This window comes from Melospiza georgiana, chromosome 11 (genome assembly GCF_028018845.1).
Source record: "Melospiza georgiana isolate bMelGeo1 chromosome 11, bMelGeo1.pri, whole genome shotgun sequence".
In the NCBI taxonomy this organism is placed as follows: Eukaryota; Metazoa; Chordata; class Aves; order Passeriformes; family Passerellidae; genus Melospiza; species Melospiza georgiana.
The window spans coordinates 1,365,677-1,391,445 of NC_080440.1; the positions used below are offsets into that span (position 1 = coordinate 1,365,677).

Below are 25,769 nucleotides of genomic sequence, written 5' to 3' on the forward strand. Positions count from 1 at the left end.
TCTACAAAGATTACAATAATAACAACAACAATAATTTACAGATAGACCAGCAGAAACCACAGGCTCTCAAAAGCCCAAACACTCTGAAAAATTTGGCTGTCAGGAAGTGATGGCCATGACCTGACTGTCACATCTGCAGAGCCCAGACAGGAGGAATTTCCCTGTGATGAAGCTGTGCTGAAGGAAAGCCTTTTTCTAATGAACCACACCAAAGAAATAGCTTTTATGAGAGTAATTATTTCTTGCTGACAGACTTGATTTTTGTCGTCTTTTCAAGCTTTTTAACTGAGTTTCCACTGCACTTCAGAGAAAAAACCCCAAATGAAAGGAGCATTTCCAGTAAAGCTTTTTGTGCATGCTGTGCATACACTGAAGGGGTGTCACCAAATGATTGTTTCAGTTTAGGTCAGGATGCCTAACACCTTCACACATATGAATCAACCACATGCCAGCTCCCAAAGATACTGTATTTTAAGAGGTGTGATCTTGCAAGTTGCGCTCGAGCAGGTAACGGGTGGTGATAATTATGACAGAAATCCTAAAATCTTATTTACAGATATAGCCTCCAAGCAGAAAGTGGAGAAATCTCCCTTTTTAAAACGGAAATCGAGTGGCCATTTTAGAGCACCGTCTGCTGGGGTCCTGGCTTGTGTACAGACACCATGGAACCACGGGCTGCTGAAAGAGCAAGCGTGGAGGAACAGCCAACCTCCACACTCCTGCGGGATTTTGAGGAACAGAGCTTTAAACATAGCCCTGGCACTGCAGCATCTGACACCAGCCATCCCTGAGGGCCCACTCACCATCCCACTGGGGTCTGGGAGCTCCTAAAACCTGCTGCAGGAGGGGACTGTGTCCCATAAGGAGCCAGCAGGGGCTGTGTCTGGCTGTCCCAGAAGGGAAAAGCTGTCTGAGGGGTGGTGGAGACACAACTCCATGTGGTACTGGAGACATGGGCAGCGGAGGCCGGAGAGGGATTTGTGACAAGGACACAGGGACACAAGGACAGAGTTAGATGGCATTTTGGGAAGAAATTCCTCCCTGTGAGGGTGGGGAGGCCCTGGCCCAGGGTGCCCAGAGAAGCTGTGGCTGCCCCTGGATCCCTGGAAGTGTCCAAGGCCAGGCTGGAGCACTCTGGGCTAGTGGAAGGTGTCCCTGCCCTTGGCAGGGAATTGGAAGTAGATGATATTTAAGGTCCCTTCCAACCCAAAGCATTCTGGCATTCGCACATTGTGAAACTGCACTTTAATTCAACCTTGCATTGCTAATGTCTGTTAAGCCATCAGCCCTGCACAGGAGCCATGGCAGGGCAACAGCAGCCCAGGAGATTTGCCCCATGGACTCAGGCTCAGCAAAGAGCTTTGCAAGTGCTCCCAACCCAGGGAAGCCCAGCTGATCCCCAGAGCACAGGAACCTCCCCAGCACAGGAGCCATGGCTGGATAATGGGATGGTGATGAATTACACAGCCTCAGGAGGAAACACAGACCCTCCCCACATGAGCAGCACGAGTGTCTGACAGGACAGATACTCACTGTGAGCAAGGACATCACCACAGAGCTCTCCATCATTTCTAAGGAGGGAGCAACCAACCACCTCCTGCACAGATGCAGTGATGTACAGCACCACAGAGATGCCTGAGCTGGGTTCTCCTTCCCTCCCCTTGAAACTGTGAAGTTTCCCCTTGAAACACTCACTGATGTTCACCGTTCCAAGGGGATGGAAGGAGAACCCATCAACAAAGCAGCCACACCACTGCTCCTGCTGACATCCAGACTAAAGCAGCACAGAGCAGATCAACTGAAAACACCAGCTACCGGGAAACCGGCGAGTAACTTCCTCTTCCCTCCATCACCCAACTCTGTTCCCAAGGGATTCCAGAAGCCTCACGCCCAGCAGGACATCCCCCTTGCACCTCTGCCCCTCCAGCGCATCCCCCTGGGCCAGAGGAGGGCAGTAAGTAAATCCCACCATCACCTATGACTTTATCTCCTGGTGCACAGCACAAGAGGCAAAAGAAGAGCAGCAAATCCAGAGATGGATTTCTCTGGAAAAGAAAAACCAAAGGCCAAGTTCCAATTGCAGGACCTTGACCTGCTACAGCCCTGCCCACCCTGGAGCACCAGGAGCCCCTCAAGCTCCCCCACTGACTCTGTGTTTCGTGTGTTTTTTGAGAAAACAATCCTGTCTTTCTTGAGCAAGTGTCAGAGATGATGAACTACATCTCTCTATGGTCTGTTCCAGTGGTTAACAACTGTTAGAAACATGTGGTTAAGCTCTTCTTTATGCCCCTAACTTCCAGTCACTGATGTTTTTTTAAGTCTGTGTCTCTTCTGTAGTTATTCCCAGGAACTTGGTCTCCTCTTCCCTTCTGACTATTTACATACTCTGTGAAATGTTTACCTAACGTTTCGTGCTAAACTGAAAATACCATTTTTGCTTGCTGACTTTTTATTCAGCATTAATATAATTTCTGTGGTGGGTATTTTTTGGCATGTTCTTAAATATTGCAAATCATTAACAAGCTGGATTGTAGAGCCACATTAAAAAAAAATAAATCACTGAAGAATGGGCACATTTCCTGGCATTAACATTTAATTCTAAGACCTTTGACATATATAATATACAAAATTTCTAATGATGAGTGGAAAAGAAGCTCAGCTAACTCCCCAGCAGTTCAGGGGGGCGGGATTATGGAGGCAGGATAACCACAGGGCAGGGACAAATGCTCCTTAACGTGTCTCTCATACCGGTAGTGGGTAACAAATTGGATTTTAGCCAGCAGAACTGACATCTGTCCTGTGGAGAGTGAAACCACACAGCACAGCAGTCTGGCACCTTTGTGTAAGGTGTACAGAGGACACACCCAGGTAACTAATCCACTCTAAATGTAACTAATCCACAGTAAATTTAATGATGAGTGAGCTTGCGCCCAGTGCAGGATTGTTAAATGGGAAAAAAACCAAACCAGGCAGCAGCTGAAGGCAGCTGATTTCTAGCTCGTGCCTCTGAAAGCCTTGCCAGTTTGGGCTGTGTGTGCTGCCCCTCTACTGGGAACATCTTTCCCTGCCCTGTCACCTGGCTCTGCCCCCAAGCCAGGACAGTTCTGCCAGCCAAGAACAGGAACAACACCGGGGCTGTTCCTCATGGAACACTGGGATTGTTTCTCATGGAACACCGGGGCTGTTCCTCGTGGAACACCGGGGCTGTTCCTCATGGAACACCGGGGCTGTTCCTCGTGGAACATTGGGATTGTTTCTCATGGAACACCGGGGCTGTTCCTCGTGGAACACCGGGGCTGTTCCTCGTGGAACACCGGGATTGTTTCTCGTGGAACACTGGGATTGTTCCTCATGGAGCACCGGGGCTGTTCCTCGTGGAACACCGGGGCTGTTCCTCATGGAACACTGGGATTGTTTCTCATGGAACACCAGGGCTGTTCCTCATAGAACACCGGGGCTGTTCCTCGTGGAACACCAGGGCTGTTCCTCATAGAACACCGGGGCTGTTCCTCATAGAACACCGGGGTTGTTCCTCATGGAACACCGGGGCTGTTCCTCGTGGAACACCTTGACGTTCCACCCCAGCCTCGCTCCAGCCCGGGCTGTCTGACTGCTCCTGGGAGAAGCAGCACCCAGCAGTTTAAGCAAAGCCTGGGTTTAGGCAGGCTCTGCTGAGCTGTGCTCCTCGCCAGGAGGGGTGGCCTGGCCTGAGGCAGCCTTGGCTGCAGGAGCCACCCCGAGGTTGCCGTCAGCCCACGGAGCTCTGAGCGTTCCCGGGGCCGCACCCTGCCCTGGATGTTTCATCAGCCACCGAGCCCTGCCAGACCATCCCAACGCATCCCAAAGAATTCCCCAGCAAAACAGGCTTCTGATTACCGAGAAACCAGGGAAAGCAGAGCCCCAGCAAGCACCTCAGCAATTACAGCAAACTGCTTTAGCTGTTGCCTCCTTCCCCGCTTCCCTAACGCCAGTGAGCAGAAAATACCCGGGAACTTGGCGAGCCAGGGCGATTGCAGAGAGGAAAGTCCCTCCAGAAGGAGGAGAAAGCTCAGTGATCTGGCTTCCACTCAGGACATTTTATTCCAACACTAGAGAGAAATCCTTGCAGGGACCTCAGCTCGCTCGGGTTATCCAGCCAGGCTGCCAGCACCAACTAATGCAAAACTTGTGTGCTACTTCATCTCTGCAGGAAGTTTGCCACCCCCAGACGACTTCTTAGAGCTGGACTACTTCAAACAAGCCACATTTTAAGGGGAACTGCAGTAACACAAGCACTGAATTAAGCACAAGTGCCAACCCTCTACATTCTGCCTAAACATATTGCGAGGGCTTCCACTGCAGAGAATTCCAACCTAACTCTGCTTTTGGTCCCTCCTCATTTATTTATTTTAAATATCACTAATCTCTCTCTCTCTCAATCTCTCGTACGTCCTGGCTCGCTGGAGATCCATCAATTTGGGCATGAGTGATGGATATCATTAGTCTTGCATAGCTTAAGGAAATGGCAGCTGAAATATTTCACACTGAACATACTTCACAGTTTGAAATAAACCCATAAGGAAAATCTGCCAGAACACCTCAATTGCCTGTTTTTTTTGCAAACTGTAAAATAAACTTTGTCCTGAAAGCAGAAGGAGGACTTCCCAGCTCTATTTTCCACAAATAAGACAAACTCTCCCTGCCACGGGCATCCACTCTCCACCCTGCACAGCTCTGCTCTTTGCTGGGGGTTCTGCCCACCTATGGGAGAATGTTTTTTGGGGGTGATGAGTGTACAGAGCCTGACCTGTGGAAATGCTTGCCAGTCCCAGCCAGCTTTAAATGAGACCAGCAGCACAACTACATCGGGAAGAGCCCCTGTATCCTGCACACTCTCCTACTGCAACACCCAAAATCTTGATGCAACTTAAAGTCGTCTCACAGAAGAAAGCAAGAACAAGCCTCACACAGAGACAGTTCCCTCACACCCTTCCAGAGCCAGTACGAGCCCTTGGAAGGATGAGGTGACACTGGAGGAGGCACAGTGGGGAACAACAGCACAAACAGCACTGTGGGGTCTGGGCTCACAGATGGCCTTGGGAGCTTGGGAGACTCAGGATCTGCCCTGCTGATTTGAGTTCCTCCTGCATTCCTGTGGGAACACACAGGGCTGGGTCACTCAGCTCAGCCATGGCAGGAGCATGGATCCCATGGTAGGAGCATGGAGCCCATGGCAGAATCATGGAGCCCATATCCCATGGTAGAATCACGGACCCCATATCCCATGGCAGGAGCGTGGATCCCATATCCCACAGCAAGAAGATAGATCCCATATCCCATGGCAGAATCATGGAGCCCATATCCCATGGCAGGATCATGGAGCCCACTCCCCACCGAACCAGCAAGTGCTGCGTAGGTGTGAGAAACAAGGAAGTCTGCAGACTCCCCAAAAGAAAAAAAAAAGTGTAAGATCTCCTTGAGAGACAGGGGAATTAAAGAAAACCATAGCAACAAGTCAGTCCACCTACCCAAACCACCCACCCACCACCAGTTTCATTTGCTGACGCACTTCAAAAACAAGCTGGCTCCTACCCGCTCTGGAAGGTGAGCAAGCCCTGAGAGCTCATTAAATTCCCTTCTCAGCTACTCTTGTGTGCCTGCAGCTAGTGAGCAAGTGGGATATAAATAGAAGTTATATAACAGCGCTTTGTTGATTCCTGTGCTTACCAAAAAAAAGGCAGCATGACCTTGTTTTGCTGAATAGCTTTGCCTCTGCCTGCTCCGGGAGGACTTTAATCCTGCTAGGGATCATCTTGAAAGTTTATGTTGGACCTGGATCCCATGGAGAGGAATTGGGAGAATTCCTGATTTACCTCCCTGCTCGCTCCCTGCAGGACCAGGATGCCAGTGGAACGCTGAGAGGAGTGCCACAGAGGAGGTGGCACCCAGCCATGAACACCACGAGGCCACCAAGGCACAGCTGAACCCTGAGCTAGAGCCTCTTCTCCTTTTTTGCCACCTACGCTGCTCAACCACACAGATGGGCACCTCAGAATCCAGCAGGAAACTTCTCTTTGGGAAAAAAGACTGGAGGATGCTCTGCTCCAGGAATACTGATGGCCCAGCCGCACCTCAGGAAGCAGCAGGAGCTGCAGCTCAGGAGCAAAGATGAGGTGCTATTGTCACCATCTCACCTCATCCAGCCTCAGTGCCACCTGGGCACACCAGTGCCCTGAATGAAAACAGAACCTCCCCTGCAGGAAGGACTCCTCACACTGCATTATCAGGAGGGCTGGGCTGTTTTGAACATGGTGGTACCCAACAGCTGAGGGACACTGAGACTTCACCGTGCTAAAAACATCAAAATATACGAGGAGAAGATGGGTGTGCTCCCACAGGCTTGGCAGCCCCGTCTCCTTATGTGCTGTGGAGCTGCAGAGCATCAGGACAGAGGCTCCTCATGGCCTGTGCCTCCTCTGGAAGGGAACTCCACTGCCAAGGAGGTCAGGATTTGCACAAGGTTTCCTTCTGGAGAGGGCTCTTTCAGAAAAGGACAAGATCTCCGCCCATAGTTGATGATGCAGGTCCTTATCAACAGGTTTTTTAATGTCATGTTCATGACATAATCAGATTTTTTTTAAAATGTTGTACTTTATCTCAAGTAAAAACAGTGAAAGACACAGGCAGGTGACTGTTTAACATGTGCCAAGAGATTGCTGGGTGTGCACTGGTTTCCTAAACAGGTACCATTAAAACAATGTAAAAAAAGATACCACATCCTCTATCACAGAAATCTGTCTGTTAGAAGCAAACAGACAATTTAAGACTTGTTTTATCAATGATCAAAAGTTTTCAAGTGGTATTTACAGAAGTTTAGTGACCCAAAGACATTTTTGCCTCTGCAGCCTTTGCCATTGCATACAACTGCCTGTGCTCACTGCTATCTATAACTGCTGCAAATCTTGCAATAAATAAATCTGATTTTAGAAGTCCAAACCACAAATTAAAGCACTATTGTGTCACTAAGCCAACATCTTACCCCACGAGTACTCCTGCAATGTTTTGCAGAGTTTTCCCCCCATTTTGCTGGGCAGTCGCAGCCACATAAAAAAAGAAACAAAGTGTTCCTGCAACCAAATAGGACATTTTGGTCACAGTACTTCACAGCCAGTGCTACAATGAGCTCAAGGACATAAATTTGTCTGGAAGTCCCTGCTCTCTCAACCCCAAGGGCTGTGGCTGACCAGCACCAGTGGCTGGTACCCCCAGCTCTGGGATTCCCTGTGTCCCCCAAGTGCCAGAAACACAAAGAGCTGCATAGCTCTGGATTCAATTCCTTTTGTGCACCAATCCTGCAATTATATAATAACTATCAATCATCTCTGGACAGCTGGAGGCACAGAAAAGGAGACCACAATTCATTCTGGTGGAGTTTCCTCGCTGGTGGCAAGGCATGAGGAGAAATGTTGAGAAATATCAGCTGAGTCCAAGTATGGAGCAAGACCAGGCTGGATGGGAGAGCTGTGTGAGTCTAGAGTTCCCTACCAAACCTGGCTGATGAGGAGCTGGCTGCTGAGATTTCTGTGCCCATGGCAGCTGCTCCAGGGACAGCACAGCCCCAGCAGGCACGCAAGGGAGGGCACACAGATCCTCTCAACCAAAGAGCTCTGGAAGTTCAAACAGCCCAAAGCCTGAAGCTTTTTGCACTGTCACATCTCCCAGGAGCCTCACACACCCCAGTGAGCTCCAAGCCACCACTGCACACAGCACTGATTCACTGCTGCCATGCTGGGATGGAGGCACAACTCTCATCAGCGCAGCCTTGAGCCAAGGTGGCCCCTGCTCCTCATCCCATCCTCAGCTCTGGGGGACAGAGCTGTGCAGCACATGCCACCATCATCCTCTGCAAAGAGCAGCAACTCTGCTCGCATGCCTTAAAGCCAGCAGAAAATCTCACTTGCTGAAAAAAATCACCTTTTCCTTGTGTGCCAGCTCTCACCCTCCGCGACTGCAGCCCACCTTGGGGACAGCAGTGGACAAAGAGAACTGAGGCACCCCCACTCTCAAGTGGCAGAGGTGCATTGTGTCACCTTGGGGCAGCACTTTAAACACTGCCTGCAACAACCAATGTCATCAACCTCATTTTACCTTCCCCTGCTGAAAGCACCAACATGTGCATGTGGGTAATTTGTCACGCAGGCTGACTTTTGAGAAGATCCCTAATTAAGGGAGCAGAGTCTCCAAGGAGAGGTGTTATGTAAGGGGCTTTACTTGCCATTAACTTCCACCGACCCAGGGAAGCCGAAACTCTTGGAGGTGAGGCAGAGCAACAGCACGTGGGATTTTTATTTAGCAGATGAGACAGGAGCGTTGCAGGACGAGTCCTCAGCAATTTCCTGCACTGTCACTCACTGGCTGTACCACAGGAGAGCCTGGCCCTGCTGCCATGCATGCGGGGAGGGACTGAGTGCTCATCCCTTCCCAAGGAGATGCACTCTGAGTGCCCAGGAGAACCAGCATCCAGCAGAGCACTCCCTGCTCTGGAGAAGGGAGCCCAAGGCAGCACCAGCACGGCCTGGTGAGCCCAAGGCAGCACTATGACAGCCTGGTGAGCCCAAGGCAGCACCAGCACAGCCTGGCGAGCCCAAGGCAGCACCAGCACAGCCTGGTGAGCCCAAGGCAGCACCTGCACAGCAGCCAGGCACTGGCACCTGGGCAGGCTCAGCCCTCACCCTCTGGAGCAGAGCATGGGGCACCCCCAGGGCTGCTCAGAAGCGCTGAGCCAGCGCTCCCCAGGGGGATGCTCAGGGTTATATAAATTAATAAAGGGGTTGATGTAATTTGCAGCTCAGTGAGTCGCAGCATTTGTCAAGTTAATTTGTTGTCCGGTGCTGACCCCGTGGTTCCACCTCTGCTTCTGTCTCTGTGCAAACGAGGGCAGGCTTCCCACTGAAACCCAGGGCTCCTGCTGAGCCGGAGTGACAGCCACCGCCAGGTCACCACCATCCTGCTCCCAAAGAACCTGACAGTGTTTCTGAGTGAATTCCAGAAGCTAAAGCCCAGAAAGTTTCCACCCAGAGAGCTGGAAGCGGGCAAAGCCCTTCCCAGAAGAGCTAATTTGCCACATTCACATTCACCCCTGCAGCAAAACACGGAGCAGCGTGGGATCCAGGGTGCCACACACCACCAGCCCAGCCTCCTTCCTCAGGTGAACCAGGGGCCTTTTCTCTTGTCCTGCTTCTCCCCCACATTCATTTTCTTAACAATACAATAAAAATCCCTCCTACCAATTACAATAAGGAACGTTTCGAGATTTGCTCTTCTGCTGGAGTTGGCAACCACCTACTTTGCCTACCCTTAATGCTGGCCCTGCCTGCACCTAATGAAACAGCAACACCTATTGCAGTTATCCCTTCCCAGCATCATGGGGATGTGCTCTCCCACTGAAGCTCATGGGAGTTACCTGGGAACTCCCATTATTAACCATATTACAATCATCATGTGCCAGTTCCTGTGTGTTGGTACAAACCTTCTGCTGCACTCCGGGCGGAATCAATTTCCCGTGTGAAAACCTGGAGTTAAGAAAATGCCATGCAGGGGTGACACATTTCTGGCTTTGCTGCCAAAGAGCCTTTTTTACATAACCTGTCCCTACCTCACCACTTTCCTATCCTCAAAGGCCTGTAGATAGAGGCAATTGAAGTTCAGTAGAAATTATTCAAACTGAGCACAGAACAAACTGGTTTGGAACACTATCAATCAAAAGCTGGTAATAATAACAAAAAAAATTTTGTTAAGTGAAGATAAAGACAAAGCTGGTTTGGCTAGGTCAACTTTCCCAATGACAAGTGCATCTGATGCAAAATGAACACAGTTATTAGTCCAGAGACTGGGGATGACTCTTCCACTGGCACTTACTGGAAACTGCAGAAGAACTGCAGAAAATTCACTCTGCAGGTTGCAGAGGTTGCCAAGCCCTACCTACCCACTCTGCAAAACTTATCAAAGAACATTAGAGAGAGACTGATTTCCACAAGCAGCCAAATCTTGCAGCGTTTTTTGTAAAAATGAATTCCTGCTAAGGGCAGACCATCACTTCGCTGCACTCAGTAAATCTTCACTGTGTCACAGCCAAAGGCTGCTGCGCAAAACCAATCAGCTTTGCAGATTAGCAAGTACCCACACAGCTCTCCTGAGCAGCTGGGCTGCACCAGGGCCCTCTGCATTGTGAGCCATTCTCCCTACGTGGGGACAGCAAAGCTTGGTGACATGAGTTCCCTGTCTCAGGATGCCAGTTTAACCTGGCCATCCCATCCCTCAGCAATTACCCTGGGAGATACAGCCCTGAACTCATGATTTTACTAAAGAGCAAGCCTCCACCTTAGCTTTCATTCCCAGTATGGAGGCAGCTGTTCTCCAGAAGTCAAGCGTTGTGGTTGGTGTTTTCCCCACTGGAGCTCTCCTGAGAGCTCACAGTGCTGAGGACATGCTGTTCCCAACTGTCACTGCCAGCATCCCACGGGCCCCCGTGTGCTGGAGCCACTGCAAGGCACCAGAAAACTCTCTCCCCACCACCAGGAGTTTAACCAGCATGGAGGAAAGCCACAGAACACGTCTGTGCACTGACCATGCTCCTTGTTTCCTGTGAAGTCCATGGAGTGCTGCAGCACGGAACACGCACATCCCAGCGGCTCCACGGGATTTTTCAATAACATCCCCTTCGTGCTTTGCATGCATGAGTAAGAGCTGCTGGGTGTGTCCGAGCCCTCAGAGCTCCCAGCATTAACTGTAGGCATCACAAGTCATTTGGTTCCTAAAACATTCTGTACTTAAAAGCAGCCCACACTGCAGCAGAGCCCCCTCCCAGCCCATCCCGCAGGAGCACGCACCCAGGGACTGCTGGCTGCACTTATCCCTGCCTGGGAAGGATGGAAAACAGCCACTCTGGGCTCTGGAAGCATGTTTGGAGAGGCTGGAGTGCAGCAGGGCACAGTGTGGGGTGGAAGTGCCCCTGCCCTGAGAGCCATCCATCACTCCTGGCCGCAGGGCTATTCCACAGCCTGCCAGCTCCTGCTCACAGACAGCAAAGCAAACTGAACTGCCTCCCTTTTGGGCAAAAGGGTGTCTTTGGAGAGGGACTGCAGATTTTCCTGTTGGTTTGCAGTGGGTGAGCTAAGGAATCTGCTCCCAACATGGATTTGTGCGCTGTGGGAGTGACTCTGCCCAATCCTTTAGCACTGAGGTCCAGCACAAGCCAAGGATCTCCATGTCAGGCTGGTGCAGTTTGTTTTTCCTTCCAGCATGACAGTGAGAGGTTACCTGAGGCTCCCTGAGAGCTGCAAGGATGAAAGCTCAGCTTCCTTTACATTAGGGAAGAGCAGGAAACTTAAAGGAGTGACTGTCCCCCAGGAATGTTAATCCTGTCATTGCAGTTTAAGGTGACACAGGATTTTCAACACTCAATTCCTATTTTATCCATTGCAAAGAACTTTCATTCCAGAGCTTAATACACAGGGGATTAATGAGGGCACTGATTACAGAGACAGAGTGAAGGAGCCCAGAGACATTCCCTGTTTTCTCAGGGGAAGTTTGCATGGACACAGGAGGTGCTGCTGTAGGGATCTAGTGTGTGTTTGAAGGACTCAGCCCCACAGACAGACTGCAAACACAACATGTGCAGAGCTAAACAAATAAGATATCACAGATTCAATCATCTTTGTAAGCAAGTTCTGCTGTAATAAGGTTTTACTTTCCATTTGGAAGAGTGTAAGAGCTCGCTGGTGTGTGTTCATTAATCCACACCAGGGTCAATTTTCTTATAGGGGAACCTAATCCTTATTGAAAACACACAAAGGAAGAACAGTGAGATTGCTGGAGAATGGTGGTGGTCTAGAGTTTACCAAACATCTATGTCAAATTCCAGTCTGAAATGGAACAGCTCATTGTAAAAGTCTCTGAGCACGTTACAACTACTTAAGTTATTTGTAAGAGCAGTCAATAACTTATCTACAAAGCTGTTTTATTACACATTCCTCTATACTGCCCTGGAAAAACACCTCACGTACCCAGTGCCCGTCCAAACATCCAGTAAGTTCACTTCTGCATGGCAGACATTAATATTTCCCTTAATTACAGGCCAAAGATCATTCAGATAATTTCCCCTCCCAGCTCCTTAACCCTCTCAAATTTCCTGGATTTCATAAAAACATTTCCCTTCCCGACAGGGCTCAGTCACAAGATGGAGTTTTCCATTTCCCTACCTGTATCGTGGTGTTCCCACCTTCCAGCAGGGCAATGGCCAGCAGGATGCTCTCGTGGAACACTCTGTCACTGGTGGCATTCATGATGAGATCTATGACCAGGTTGGAAGCACCTTCTTTATCCAGGTGGCACTGCACGTCTGCCAGGCTCATCTCCCCTCGGCTCATGGAGCTCGAGCCAGAGCTTCCTCCTGTAAAGGTGACCAGGACAAACAGGATGGCACCGACCCCATGGGGATGGCAGGGCCAGGGGGACAGGGCTTGGAGCAACCTGTGGGAGATAGTGGAAGGGCTCCCTGCTCATGGCAGGATGAGTTTTAAAGTCCCTTTCAACCCAATCCATTCTGTGATGCCATTAGTGAGGAACCTCAGATAGTGGAAGGGTCCCCGCTCATGGCATGGTATTGGGAAGTTATGGTAAATATTGTACATTTAGTTTTTAGTGTAAAAAGGTAACACTGCCCAGGGGCAGGCAGAGTGCCTCTGTCTGTCCTGCTGAGTGCATCTTGGCTGGACAGGAGACAGAATTTTATAGATAAGATACAACAAACAACCTTGAGACTGAGAAACAAACAGCTCAGACTCCTCCATCGAGCACCGGGCTGGGAAAGAGACTTTCTAACGCATCTTGGGGTCACTCTGACCAGCAGAGACCCCGAGACTCCCTCATTCTGGGACCCCTGTGAACACCACCCCCAGACGCCAGGGAGGCAGCCGCGAGGAGCAGAGCGTGTCCTACCTGCCGTGGCAGCCTTGCCGGGGCCGCCGGCAGCCAGGGGCCCGTTGCCGAAGGCGGTGAGGCTCTCGCGCCGGCCGGCCGCGCGCACCGTGCCGTAGTAGCGGTTCACCAAAACCTGCCTCAGGGCCTCGCCCTGCACGCAAAGAGCACAGGGAAATCACCGTGGCAGCTCCACCAACGAGCCAGCCACACGTGTCCATCAGCAGCGGGGCTGCTGGTAACCGGCACCCTTCGTGTGGTGAGGGAGGGGGAATGAAACCCTGGAGAGCTGGAGAAATCCACTGAGCAGCTCCTGATGGGCTGGGACATTGGAGGGGTCTCATGGGGCTCAATAAGATTATGGGTTCCCCCATGCATCACACAGACAGCTGCACTTCAGGTTTTGTGCACAGCTTTCTAGACAGATTTAATTTTCCGAGAGTTTCGTTTTAATTACGTTCTATTGTCTCGGTCTTAAATGCAAAGGAGTGGCATCTGTGTAGCACCAACACAAAATAAGAGGTGGATTAGAGGAACACCAGAAATGGTTTTAAGGAACAGTTTAATCTCCTCACACCTCTCTTGCTTTGCCATCCCACCAACCCTGCGGGGCTGTGCTCCATTCCCTCCACCAGCAGCTGACAGGACCCATCAGCTGCCGAGCAGAAACCCGAGCGATCCCGCTGGATCCTGGCTCTTTGTTCCTTGCTGCAGCTGCCCAGCCGTGCTAGCCCTCCCACCCCAGGACAGGGCAGCTCCTCACACAACCCCAAACCCCAGAGCACCCAGAGCTCCGGCACGGCCCCAGCGTGAGCCAGCAGAGATCCAACACCTCCAGTGGAACATCACCCCACTGCTGCCACTGCAGCCCCCACAGGAATTCCCTGGGAGCTGGAGAGCTGGACAAAGCTGGAGGCACTGCCAGCACACAAACCCTGCACAGGGATGAAGGGATTTTTGTAAGGATTGTTGTCACCAGGAGCTCCTGCCCTGCTAATGGCAGCGTGGTCACAGCAGCACCATCCTGGGACAGTGCTGCAGAGGGGAGGGAAGGGCTTTTCTGGGGATTCAGAAAAAAAAATTAATTAAAATTTAGCCAAAAAGAATTTCATATTAAAAATATGTCCAATTAACTAAAGCATCTTATCTTTAGTTCCATTCACAAAAAGTGCTCATCACCAATTCATTGATTCTTCAGTTGTATTTCAAATGAAATTGGTTGTCTGACTATAGATTCAAGATGTCATTTAATACATTAGCTGTCATAAAAAAGAAGTCTTACTCTTCAAAATTTCACAGGAGGCCTTTAAAACACAAGTAAATGGAAAGACATAAATGTGCATTAATTGGCTTGTACAGAACTCCAGCCCTGCTTCAGTCCCACTGACTTTATACACAGCTGGCACTCACAAAGGTCACTTCAAAAGATACTTAAAACCCAAAAGAAAAAATAAAAAAGACAAAAGCCTATCTGATAATCCAGTTCTTTACCAAATTTCAGAAATCGCTTCCACAGGGAGAAGCCCAGCACCTGTCTGAGCTGGTGAGGGATCTCTGCCCTCCCCACAGGGCTGGGATCAAGCCAGGGCTCCCACTGTCACCCTGTCACCACAACCCAGCAGCTTAGAAATGGTTCCTGGGGATTCTCAGCATGAAAGCTGCAGCCCAGGAGCTGCATTTCATGGCATAGATGGGGAGGGAGCAAGTGTCAGGGAACAGGATGCAAAATAAACACAAAGTCAGTGTTCCAACCAGCTGCTTCCAAAAGCTCCCAAACAGCAGAAAAAAAGGAAAACTCCCGTGGAAGCAACAGCAGGAGGAGATGAGCACTTCCCCAAGGGGCACACGCTTCCCATCACTGCCTGGGCCAAAGAGAGAACGTGTGGGAGAGGCAGGAGACAGCTCAGGAGCTGCAGCAATCCCTGTCCTGGAGCAGCTCCTGCAACATGAGAGTGTTCAGAGCACCAGGCAGGGCTGATCCACCGCCCTGCTCCCAGCCTGGCAGGTGAGGGAGGCTGCGTGACAGAACAAGGCCAAGGCAGACAAAACCCCCCTGAACTGCATCTTCCTTGGACATGTGCACTGATTGGAAAGGCAGTCTGGCACCCAGAGGGGCCCTGGGACACAAATGGCTGCAAGGCAGCTCTCACAGCACCTTCTTCCTCCTCTGTTGAGCTAACTGGCAGTCATCCTGTCAAATGGCATTTAAACCAGGGATTTTTACTACTTACTACAAAGATAACACAATATCCAGCCTCGAGAACAGCTTCTCAGCAAACTGCACCTTGCCTGAACTCAGGAGGACAACTAAAGCTCTTGGGGCTGCCCCCAAATTCTCCTTCTGGCCCCTTGTGGAGCAGGAGGTGACTTCTATTCCACGGTCAAAATAGTTGGGGTGAGTGGAGACCTGAGCAGGACAGGCAGCTCTGGTGTCTGTAGGTGTTGTGTGTCCAAAACAGGCAAATCACCAGAAAATACAGCAGGAACAAGCATCAAGCAGCTGTTTCTAGTCAGAGTGTGCTGATCCAGGTCTGGCAATACACAGTCACCAGCATTTGAAGCTCTAACTAGGAAGAAAAGCTTTGCTTCCTACAAATTTATCCAAACCCATGGTATCAGCTAACAAAATATGAGTACGTGATCAAAGCAGAAGGGAGAAAAAATAAGTGGTATTTAAGAAATGTTCCAATTAATTCAGCTGCAATGCTTGGCTCCGGAACAGCTCTTTAACCATCCTGTTAGTGCTGTGCACCACTTTGACGAGGGCAGTGTGCAAACAAATATCAGATGTTTGGCACTAACCAGAAAAATCAAATATGGTACCTAGGGAAAAACCCAACAGCGTCCAGTTCCATCCGCATTCACACCAGGTGAAGGAAGAGTAAGTCACACAGAACCATCCCTGTACCTGCATCAGCAATGCAGATGCAACACACAACTCTAAGTGATATCAGAACCCTGCTAGAAGCTTTAAAACAGAGCATCCTTCATGTTTTAGAGTGAAGCAGTTGTAAGTTGTTGCTGCTGTGTTCCCAGCTACAAAAGCAGAAGAAATGGAGATTTTGCAGCTTGGCTGGCTAGGAAGGGGTGGTGTGGCCAGAGGAGCCAGCTCCAGCAGCACTGATGGATGTCACCTCACAGCAGAGTGATCAGCACCCACGGGGAAGGTCTGGACAGTGGGAATGGACCTGACCAGGACCTGAGTTCAATCTGGAGCAGCCAAGCACTTGTCCCTTCCATGTAACCCAGAGAAGGGGCTGCAGCACCTCACTCTGTCCATAGGGTTCCTTTTTTGGATTTTCCAGCCAGCATTCAACCACACAAGTTTCTTACACAACTTAGGCTTCACTGTTTACAGGGGAAAGGGAGAGATGGGTTCTGAACGTGCTCGACTGCTGTACATACCCTTCTATGGTCCTCCAGTTGCCTCTGGGGTAGAGTTTGATCAAGCTCCTGCTGCACGTGCAGAAAGTTCATTTTAAAGCAGAACAACACTCAAGAGAGACCAACAGCTCGGCACTCATGGGAATACTGGGGAGTCACAGCTGGATGCGAGGGGGGAGATGGGGGAGATGGACTGACAAAGCACCAGAACAGGACACCTGCCCTCTGCCAGCCCTGAGCCCTCTGCTCTGCCCCCCTCACACAGCCCCTGGCATGCAGGAGTGCCAGCAGTGCTCAGGAAACACTCGGGCTCTGCCTGCTGGCACAGCTCCACACAGCTCGGGGGCTCAGCCCACGCATGCCCATGCACAGACACACAGAACACCCCCCAGCCCCTGGACACACACTCTGGGGTGAGGGACCCCAACACAGCCCACCGTGGTCACTGAAACTCATTTGAGACTGGGGAGGGCTTCTGGCCCAGCCTGGGCTCCCTGCCCATGGCCAGGATGGCACTGGGGAGTCACTGGGGCACGGGCACATCTCCAAATCAAACCCCTCTCACTGCAGAGATTCATCTCCAGGAATGCAACGTCCACTTTGCAAAGCTGAAACACGTGATGGTTTTGCTGCTTTAAAGCATCTCCAAAGGTGTAGAATAACAGCTCTATAAAGGGACCCAGCAGAAACCAGGAGCCATCTCCCAGACATCTCAAATCCATTCGATGACCACTCAGAGTTTCAGGTTACATTTAAACACTATTCCACAAAATTTACAAATACAAAGGCCTAAACCATCACAAACACTTCTTTTTCTACGTAATCTCACATTTATAAAAACTTCACAGCTCAGAGAATCAACACTCTCCCAGATTTAGACTTCCATGCTGTTTCATTTAGATTTGCACTGATTTGGCACCCAGTTGTACAATCTACCAATGCCATGTCTGGATGTCCCACGAATTTCAAAGGAATTTAACATTTGATAAATTTTCCTGCCTTCTATTTGGCAAATAATCTGCTTTATGCACATGAAGGATATGTTTCCACAGATCCAATTCCCTTACAACCAGTGGCCTTGACAATGTGCAGTGACCCTGAGCTTGTCCACTGGGGCATTTTAAATGGGACACCAATTGCTCTGGAGTTATAAAGCTTCCACTAAGAACTTCCCTTTCCTTAAAGTATTGAAGTTTTTAAGTATGTGAGGCAAAGGGAAGACCAAATTCTGCATTAGGAGCCAAAATGAAATCTCATTTTGCCAATGTAGGAAAATTTGAGAGGAGACTTTTCCCAATGCCACCCTTAAAGACTAAAGGAAATGGCTGAAAGGAGCAGACTTAGGATTAGTTTACAATTTTTTTTAATATTTTCAGACTACCACACTGATGCTGTATTGGATTAAGGCACTTGAACAAATCTACTTATTTCCACTGTCTAACACCGGGCAGGAACACAGACTTCACAGGGGTTTTCACCAACAAGACACTCCACTAGGACTAGTGAAACACCAATATTTGTGTGTGTACAAATATAGGTGGCTGACACACCTCTACAGGGCTCTCCGTTTCTGGAGCTTGCGGCAGCTAGTTGAAAGTAAAATGCAGAAAAATTAGTAATTCCTCCTGAATCTTCCATCCCAACAGCCATCCAGTGGTCAACAGTGAGGGGAAGGGAGCTGGCAAAGCACTTGCCTTCAGCTGAATCATCACAAATGAACTGTAGCTGCAATTACTGGTTACACTCTCCCATCCTGCTCCAAAAGGGCCACACTTGGCAAATTTCACAGGGATCCTTTGAACATCCCAAACTGCTTTGCATGAACTCAGAGGCACAAGCAAAAAAATGAAGTTGCAGGTGCCCAGAGCACTTTGGGGACCACAGCCCCAGGATCTGGCACATCCAGCCCAGTGGGGAGGAGGAGGAGGCCAGGGCTGTGTATCACAAAGGTAGCAGCTGATAATTTTAGCTGAAAAAAGGTATTCTGTGGATTCTCATCTCTAAACACACTTTGCTCAAGATAAAAGATACACGACACAGCACCAAACAGGAGCAAGGAAATAAGGGCCTGAATGGTGACAGCTTTTCAAATTTAAAATGCTGATCTTCAACTGAAACAGATGAAGACAAGTAACTTTCATCTAGTCAAGCACAGACACACAACAGAGAACTGAACATCCAAACTCAACTGCTGAATTAATTGTGGGGAAATTGCTGTAATTCTCAGGAGCAGACACCAGGAAATAACACTCTCACAACCCCGTAACCCCAACCTGAGCCAGCATTGCTGGCCATGTGTGCCACAGGCACGGACAGACCAAGGGAGCGCAGACTGGGAGAGCAGCCCAGCACCTGCTGCAGCCTGCGGAGAGCCCAGAACAGGCACAGGGAGGCCACAGATGCAGCAGGAGGCAAAATGAGACTGCACTTCCCAGGAAGGAGCCCCAGGAGCCAGCACTTCCCCTGCAGGGACTCCTTGGCCAGGAAAAGGACCCTTCTCCATTCTCCTCCCAAGGGACTCTGCTCCCGGCCAGCTCCCATGGCCTTTGGTGGAGGTTTCCTCGCATTGTCACCGCTCCTGGACACGTCTCAAGCATGCTGATCCTGGCGTGGCCAAGGCAGGGTCTGAGCAGAGGAGGGAACAGGAAGCAGCAGGTTCCTGCAGAGGAACACACCGTGCTGCCCGGCCCTGCTCCCAGGCTGCAGCCCTGAGCCTGGGCACATTGTCCCAGTGCACACACTGCACAGCCTGCCCGGGGCACAGGAAACACCCCTGCCTGCCCTGAGCCAACAGCAGCAAGGCAAACAGGCCTGTTCCCTGCAGGGGAAATGAGCTCCCTTCCTCCTGGCCAGGGAGCCTGAAGCTCACAGGTCAAGTGGACACGACTGCTGGACTCGGGATTCCAAACAAAGGTTTCCTTCTGGGCACTGGGACAGGATTCCCAGAGAAACTGTGGATTTTCCAGCCCTTCAAGCGTCCAAGGCCAGGCTGGATGGAGCTCTGAGCAGCCTGGGGCAGTGGGAGGTGTCCCTGCCATGGCAGGGGTGGCACTGGATGAGCTTTAAGGTCCCTCCCGACCCAAACCATTCTGGGATTCCTGGGCTGATACCTTGATCCCATTTCAACCAAACACACATTTACATTTTGGGGCTGAAAAGCCCAAAAGCACAGATGAAGAATCACATAAAATGGATAGTTTGCTCCTTCTCAAGCTAAAATTACAAATTCCAGCTCACAAATTCCTCTGTGGCACAGGCAGCACATCAGAGCCAGCCCCACACACTGACCTGGCAGCAAAACCACTGCCCTGGGCAATGCCCACGAGGATCACCCACAGCAGCACAGCCCTCAGGCCTCTTCCAGTAAGAACATAAACCCCAAATCCTGAAACTGTTATTCTTTGAGTCAAAACGGGGTCAAATAGCAAAGAATTATTGAGCTCTTGTTGCTGTGCTACACTTTGCACTCTCCTGTGTGTGCTGCAACAGCAAAATATCACCTTGTGCTTTACAAGGATGGAACAGGGTGGGAGAGCAGCCCAAGGCAGTCATTTCCCAAGGTTTCTTGTGCCTCCCCATATTTCAGCTCTGCAGCTATAGGACAGGGATGGTTTGGGGGGCAGGGGCAGGTTCTGGAGTGCCAAACACAGGCAGTGATCAGCAGGACACGGTGGGCAGCTTTAAACGCAGTGGGTGGCCAGGTCAGAGCCCAACATCTGCGCTTTCTACAGGCAGGAGGGAAAGGTCCTTTCAGCTTGCTGAGCAAAACCCTCTCTGTTCCTTTGAAGCTTCCACTCCCTCAAGGCTGGCCAATAAAGCTCCTGATGAGCCATGGAGCAGGGGATGCACAATCCCTGACCCGCTGGTGACCGCAGAGCTTCCAGCAGCACTTCCCCACTCAGGCCACGTGTGCTTCCCAGAACAGACCGTCTGACTCACGAGGGGATGTGCGGCCCTCAAAAACCACCAGGGCACGTGACAGCTCCAGGCTGAATGCAGTGTCTGAGATACAGATGAGCTTCCCATCCTCTTTGCAGTTTGGAGGAATTCTTCAAAGTTCTGGTCTCATTTGCTTTCAAAATAACAATCACAATGGAAGCTGCTTAATCTTTCCTTCAGAGAAAATTCAAACTACTGCTGTGATAGAGTAGGAAAGGTTGGAGGAAAAGCAGACAGACTTTCATTCAAATTTGAAGCATCAGAATTGCCTTTGTCCACTTTTTTACCCCAACCATCCAGTGAACACCCAAACCACAGAGCAGTGAAAAGGCCTGAAGTGCATTTAAGAGGCTGGTGGAGATTGCAGTTCACAGACTGGGTCTGCTCCAGAGAGTGGCTTCAGCAAAACAGGCTGGAAAACAGCTCACATTGTAATTAATGAGAGGGAAATCATCGGATCAGAAACTCACATTTGTGTGACCACACACAAACACCATTCAAAAACCTGGTCCTCTTCTCTTCGGCCTCACCAGACTTTGGAATTCTGACAAAATAATGGACAAACCAGCACAATTCCAAGGCACCCATCTCCTACACTTCAGGCTGCCTCAGAGCTCAGAGGACTGAGAGGTGACAAACCTCAGCCTGCTGAAATGATGACATTTTCCAAACCTCCACGCAATTCCTCCAGGTCTCTCCAAACATCCTCTCTCCTGTCCTGGGAGGTCCCTGAGCTCAGCACTGAGGAAGCTGAGCCCAGCTCCATGGATTTGGCTCCATGGACAGACAATGGGATGTCCTGGGCTGTGCAGGAAGTCAATTCAATCACTGAGAGGTCCCTTCTGGTCCAGGTTCCATCACTGAAAGGTCCCTTCTGGCCCCAAAATCTGTGAATTCAGGAACTGACCCAACTCCCTGCATATGGCATCTCATTACTGGGGTTGCAGGGGGAGACATTTGGCAGAGAGGAGGAAATAAAAAGGGAAAACACAACTGCAGAGTCAGCCAAATTGCACATTAAGCTTTTGATAGCCAGGTTGTGCATCCAGATGCGAGGAACTAGAGTGAAGATTTCAGATAAATGTTATTCTGAAGCCTCTGCCTCAGCTCCATCTCCAGCAGGAGCTGGAATTCCAGTGGGAATGGCTCCTCAGATTGAATCCTGCAAGTTCCTTTCCACTTTTTCCTCCTTTCTCCGAACTTCTCTGTTCTCCCCTTTAAAATGCCATCAGTTCTTCCTTGAAAGGCACACAGCAAAAGCATCACCTTGTCTGATTCGTGGCAACAGACTAGAGCACAAATTATGTTGCTGTCCTTCATAACTCTTTAAAAATACCACAAAACTCTGTGCAGCCTCCTTGCCAAGTCCCCTTTGTAAAGCCAACACTGTTACCTTGTGGAGCTGAGGAGAAATTTGGATAGGAAATTTCAAGCCCCTGCAGATGATCTGTAGGTGTTTGTCAAACAAGCATTTGACTTGTTATGGAGAAGTTTCAGGGCAGAGGGGAATAACTGGGACCCAGGAGCACTGAACTGCTCTGACAAACTTCCCACGTTGCATTTTCAGGGATGGAGGATCTCAGCCCTGCCTAAATCAGGAGATGTGGGGCAGCACCTTGTTCTGGCACAAGCTTCCCCATAAGACACATGGGATTTTGGGGCCAGAAGCAGCCCCCAGCTCCCAGCCCTGTCACAGACCCCGGGCAGGGACACAGCTGAACCTCCCTCCGCAGAGATTTGGGCACTGCCAGCTGAGGAGGAGGCAGATCTGCCACAAGGGCTGCCAGTGCCCGCACCCCAAGGGCACCAAGAGCTACCTAGGGGAATGCCTTCCTCATTCTCCAGAGTTTTCAGGGGAGGAATCATGCTTTAACTTGGGCTGGGACTTTCCAGGAGCTGGAGACCTCAGCGTCTGCCCTTCACTGGGAGTTCAAGCACTTCCTCCTCTTCAAATCCTCTGTCTTGCAGGACTTCTGCTGAATGCACTGAGAGCTGCCTTCACAACACATTTTACAGCAGCAGTTTTAATTAGCAGTAAGATGGAACAACTACTATTTTTTCGGTGACAAGTAACTGTAAGAAATGTTCCAGCCTCCTTTTCCAAGGAGTCCACCAATTCCAGTCTGTGTCAAAAAAAAAAAGAAAACAAAAAGAAAAAAAAGTCCTGTCCAAAGATCGCAGGATTTCTCAAGGGGAAAAAAAAATATAAGGCAGCCCACAAAAATTTATGAGTGCCTGCATTTCCTCTGCTTGAGACATAACAAGTGAAGCACTGTCTAAGTGCAAAATACACAAGAGAAATGACTGCAGAATAAGATCTCTACGACGAAAATAATTCCCAAGTGCAGCTTTGCAGCTCTGAAAAGGTTAATACACTTCCTAACTCCAATCAAAAATGCATAAAAAAAGCACATATTTTGCACCTTAGACACTGGAATTTTAGTTTATCATAGTAAAGAGCAGGGAAAAGGTTAATTCAGGCAACCCCTCTGAACCAGAATTTTCAGTTCCCTTTCCACCTACTTGAAACCTCAAGACTAATGCAAAGAGGTGAAAAAACCCCAAACCTAAACTCTACTGAGTGGGTCTGCAAGTGCACTTTACTGGATAGAGCTGCCTGCAGATAAATCAGCTGCATAAAGAAGTGTCACTACTGAAAAACCAGATAAAACACCAACACAACCCTAACAAATAAATAATACAAGGGAAACTCCGTGCTGGGTTTGGTTGAGTGGCTGCTGGCCCATACCCCAGAAACAGCAGAACGCCCCCATTTCAGTGTGGAATTTGGGATATAGCTGCAGTGGAGTAGGGTCAGGCTGGGGAAGCAGAGCACCCCATTTCAGTGTGGAAATTGGAAGAGAGCTGCAGTGGAGTGGGGTCAGCTGGGGAGCAGCAGAGCACCCCCATTTCACCCTGGAAAATGAAACAGAGCTGCAATGGTGTGGGGTCAGGCTTGAGGGAAGCAGAGCACCCCTATTTCACCCTGGAATTTGAGCTATAGCTGCAGTGCAGTGAGGTCAGGCTGAGGGGAAGCAGAGCACCCCATTTCACCATGGAAATGGAAGCAGAGCTGCAGTGATGTGAGGTTAGGCTGGAGACAAGCAGAGCTCCCCCATTTCACCCTGGAAACTGGGATATAGCTGAATCCTGCAAGTGGAGTGGGGTCAGGCTGGGAGCAGCAGAACACCCCATTTCACCCTGGAATTTGAGCTGCAGTGCAGAGGGGTCAGCCGGGGAGCAGAGCACCCCGTTTCAGTGAGGAATTTGAGCTGGAGCTGCACTGGAGTGGGGTCAGCCGGGGAGCAGAGCACCCCATTTCAGTGAGGAATTTGAGCTGCAGTGCAGTGGGGTCAGGCTGGGGGGAAGCAGAGCACCCCGTTTCAGTGAGGAATTTGAGCTGGAGCTGCACTGGAGTGGGGTCAGCCGGGGAGCAGAGCACCCCGTTTCAGTGAGGAATTTGAGCTGCAGTGCAGAGGGGTCAGCCGGGGAGCAGAGCACCCCATTTCACCCTGGAATTTGAGCTGCAGTGCAGTGGGGTCAGCCAGGGAGCAGAGCACCCCGTTTCAGTGAGGAATGTGAGCTGCAGTGCAGTGGGGTCAGGCTGGGGGGAAGCAGAGCACCCCGTTTCAGTGAGGAATGTGAGCTGGAGCTGCACTGGAGTGGGGTCAGCCGGGGAGCAGAGCCCAGCCCAGCTCGGCGCTACCGGCGCGGGCCGCGGGCCAGCGCGGTGCCTGTAAACATCCCCAGCGCCTTTATTGGCAATTACTGCTGAAGGTCACACATCAGCAGCGGGCCTAAATTCCAGGAAAAAAAGCTCTTCTTATGTAACTGCTGCCTGAATGTTGGCAGGTGCCCAGCGGAACAGCTCACTGCAATGTGGCTGGGAGGGGAAAAAGGAATATAAAAAAAATAAAAAGCAAAGTAGGCCATCTCCCAGCGCGATCGGCATCCTGCGCGTGCCACCTGCAGGTCAGCCCCGACGGGCCCTGCCTGCCAGGCCAGCAAACACCCGTGGCTCCTCCAGGATGGGGGTGCTTCGGCAGCCAGGACTCGCACCGCAGGTGGAAACTGGGCCACGGTGTCCCCAAAGGGCAGCCCTGGCCGGGAGGATGGACAGGAACCTTTCCCAGAGCTGGGCTGGAGCACAGGGAGCCCACGGTGCAGCTCAGCGTGCAACAGCAGCAAATCTGCATTTGCATCACGCCCGCACTCCTCAGTGGGCTGAGGATTGCATTAACAGCACATTAAGCTGTTGTGTGTAATTACAAGCAGGGTTTAGCTCTTGCTGCTGTGTGAGGATTCACACTTGGTGCAAGAATTCACCTCGGCCCCAGCGCTCTTCCCTGAGACAGCAGCAAGGCTCCATCAGGAACAGGATTAGAGCAGCTCCAGCCCAGGAAGGAGGTCACCACAGAGACTCAGCCCAGGGGCTTCTAAGGACAATGCCCTGCCCTGGGGTTTTGGCTTTCTCACCCGAGACACCTGCACAGAGCCCGTGTCACACACACCCTGCTGAGCCCTTCATGCTGCAGGCGAGGCACAGAGCAGCCACAGCACAACCCAAAGGCCAGCTCTGAGCTCACAATCCCCCAAAACCAGGAGAGAACCTACACAGCCATGGTGCCAGTGTGGTGGGACACAGTTCCTCGTGGTTTGGGTTTTCTATCAATGCTCCACTGCTTCTCCTTGGAAAACTGCAGCTCCTCCCTTCCAGCACCAAGGGAATTCCACATAAACCCTCAATAAAAGTGTGAGTTAGGACAACAGCACCACCTCTGCTGTTCCCTTCCTCTCCACTCCTCCAGCACCCAAAGCCCCCAAGCTCAGCCCAAAATTGTCCAGGGCTGGTGCCAGCCCCACACTCAGGGGATTTCCTGCCATAGGAGGATTCCAGCATTATTCGCCCATTTCCAAAAGAACACTCCAAAGAGGGTCTGTCCTGACTTTCTGTCATGATTTTCACTAACAAACATACATCTCCTGGTGGTTTTTATGTCCCTTGTTTTTGGGACTCCCTGCTCGCTGGGATTACCTCGCAGGACACAACTAAGATAACTCAACCTACATAAAAGCCACCATGAAATCAAGCCATCAACAGTTACTTCAGTGGAGCATTCCCTGAGGGAACAAGGAGCATTTCAGCTGATCAGAACATCTGAAGTGTGCATAGTCTTGACAGAAAAGCAAGTCAATAATTTTACTAATAATGCAGAGTTTTGTATTCTTTGATTAAATGTTTGCAGTTTCCAGGGCTGACAAGGGGGAAAAAAGGAAACCAGAAAACCCCAGGATTTCTGAGCCTTGCCAGTGGTTCCAGCTCCACCTGAATCCCTTGCCCTACACAGTCAGTGCTCAGTGCTGATGCTTATACACACACACCTGCTCCTTCCATGCACTTGCTCCATTAAGGAGCAATAAAATTCCTCCTTTGCAGCCTCCAGACCAAATCCTAAATTGTTCTGCACGCTCTGGCTGATTTACTGCAG

At 50.5% G+C, this 25,769-nt stretch overlaps 1 protein-coding gene across 9 annotated transcripts in view; it reads right to left on the reverse strand.

The window, feature by feature from the left end:
* Positions 1-25,769, reverse strand: part of ITPR1 (inositol 1,4,5-trisphosphate receptor type 1) — a 161,807-nt gene that overhangs the window by 43,717 nt on the left and 92,321 nt on the right. For 4 of the 9 annotated variants that reach the window (XM_058032047.1, XM_058032049.1, XM_058032043.1 and 1 more), the window contains 4 exons: positions 17,892-17,927; positions 16,363-16,413; positions 12,979-13,111; positions 12,240-12,430 (listed from right to left, as the gene is read on the reverse strand). In XM_058032047.1, the coding sequence (XP_057888030.1) occupies positions 12,240-12,430; positions 12,979-13,111; positions 16,363-16,413; positions 17,892-17,927 (411 nt within the window). The remainder of the gene's footprint in view (positions 1-12,239; positions 12,431-12,978; positions 13,112-16,362; positions 16,414-17,891; positions 17,928-25,769) is intronic. The other 5 variants (XM_058032048.1, XM_058032046.1, XM_058032045.1 and 2 more) reach the window with 2 other exon arrangements.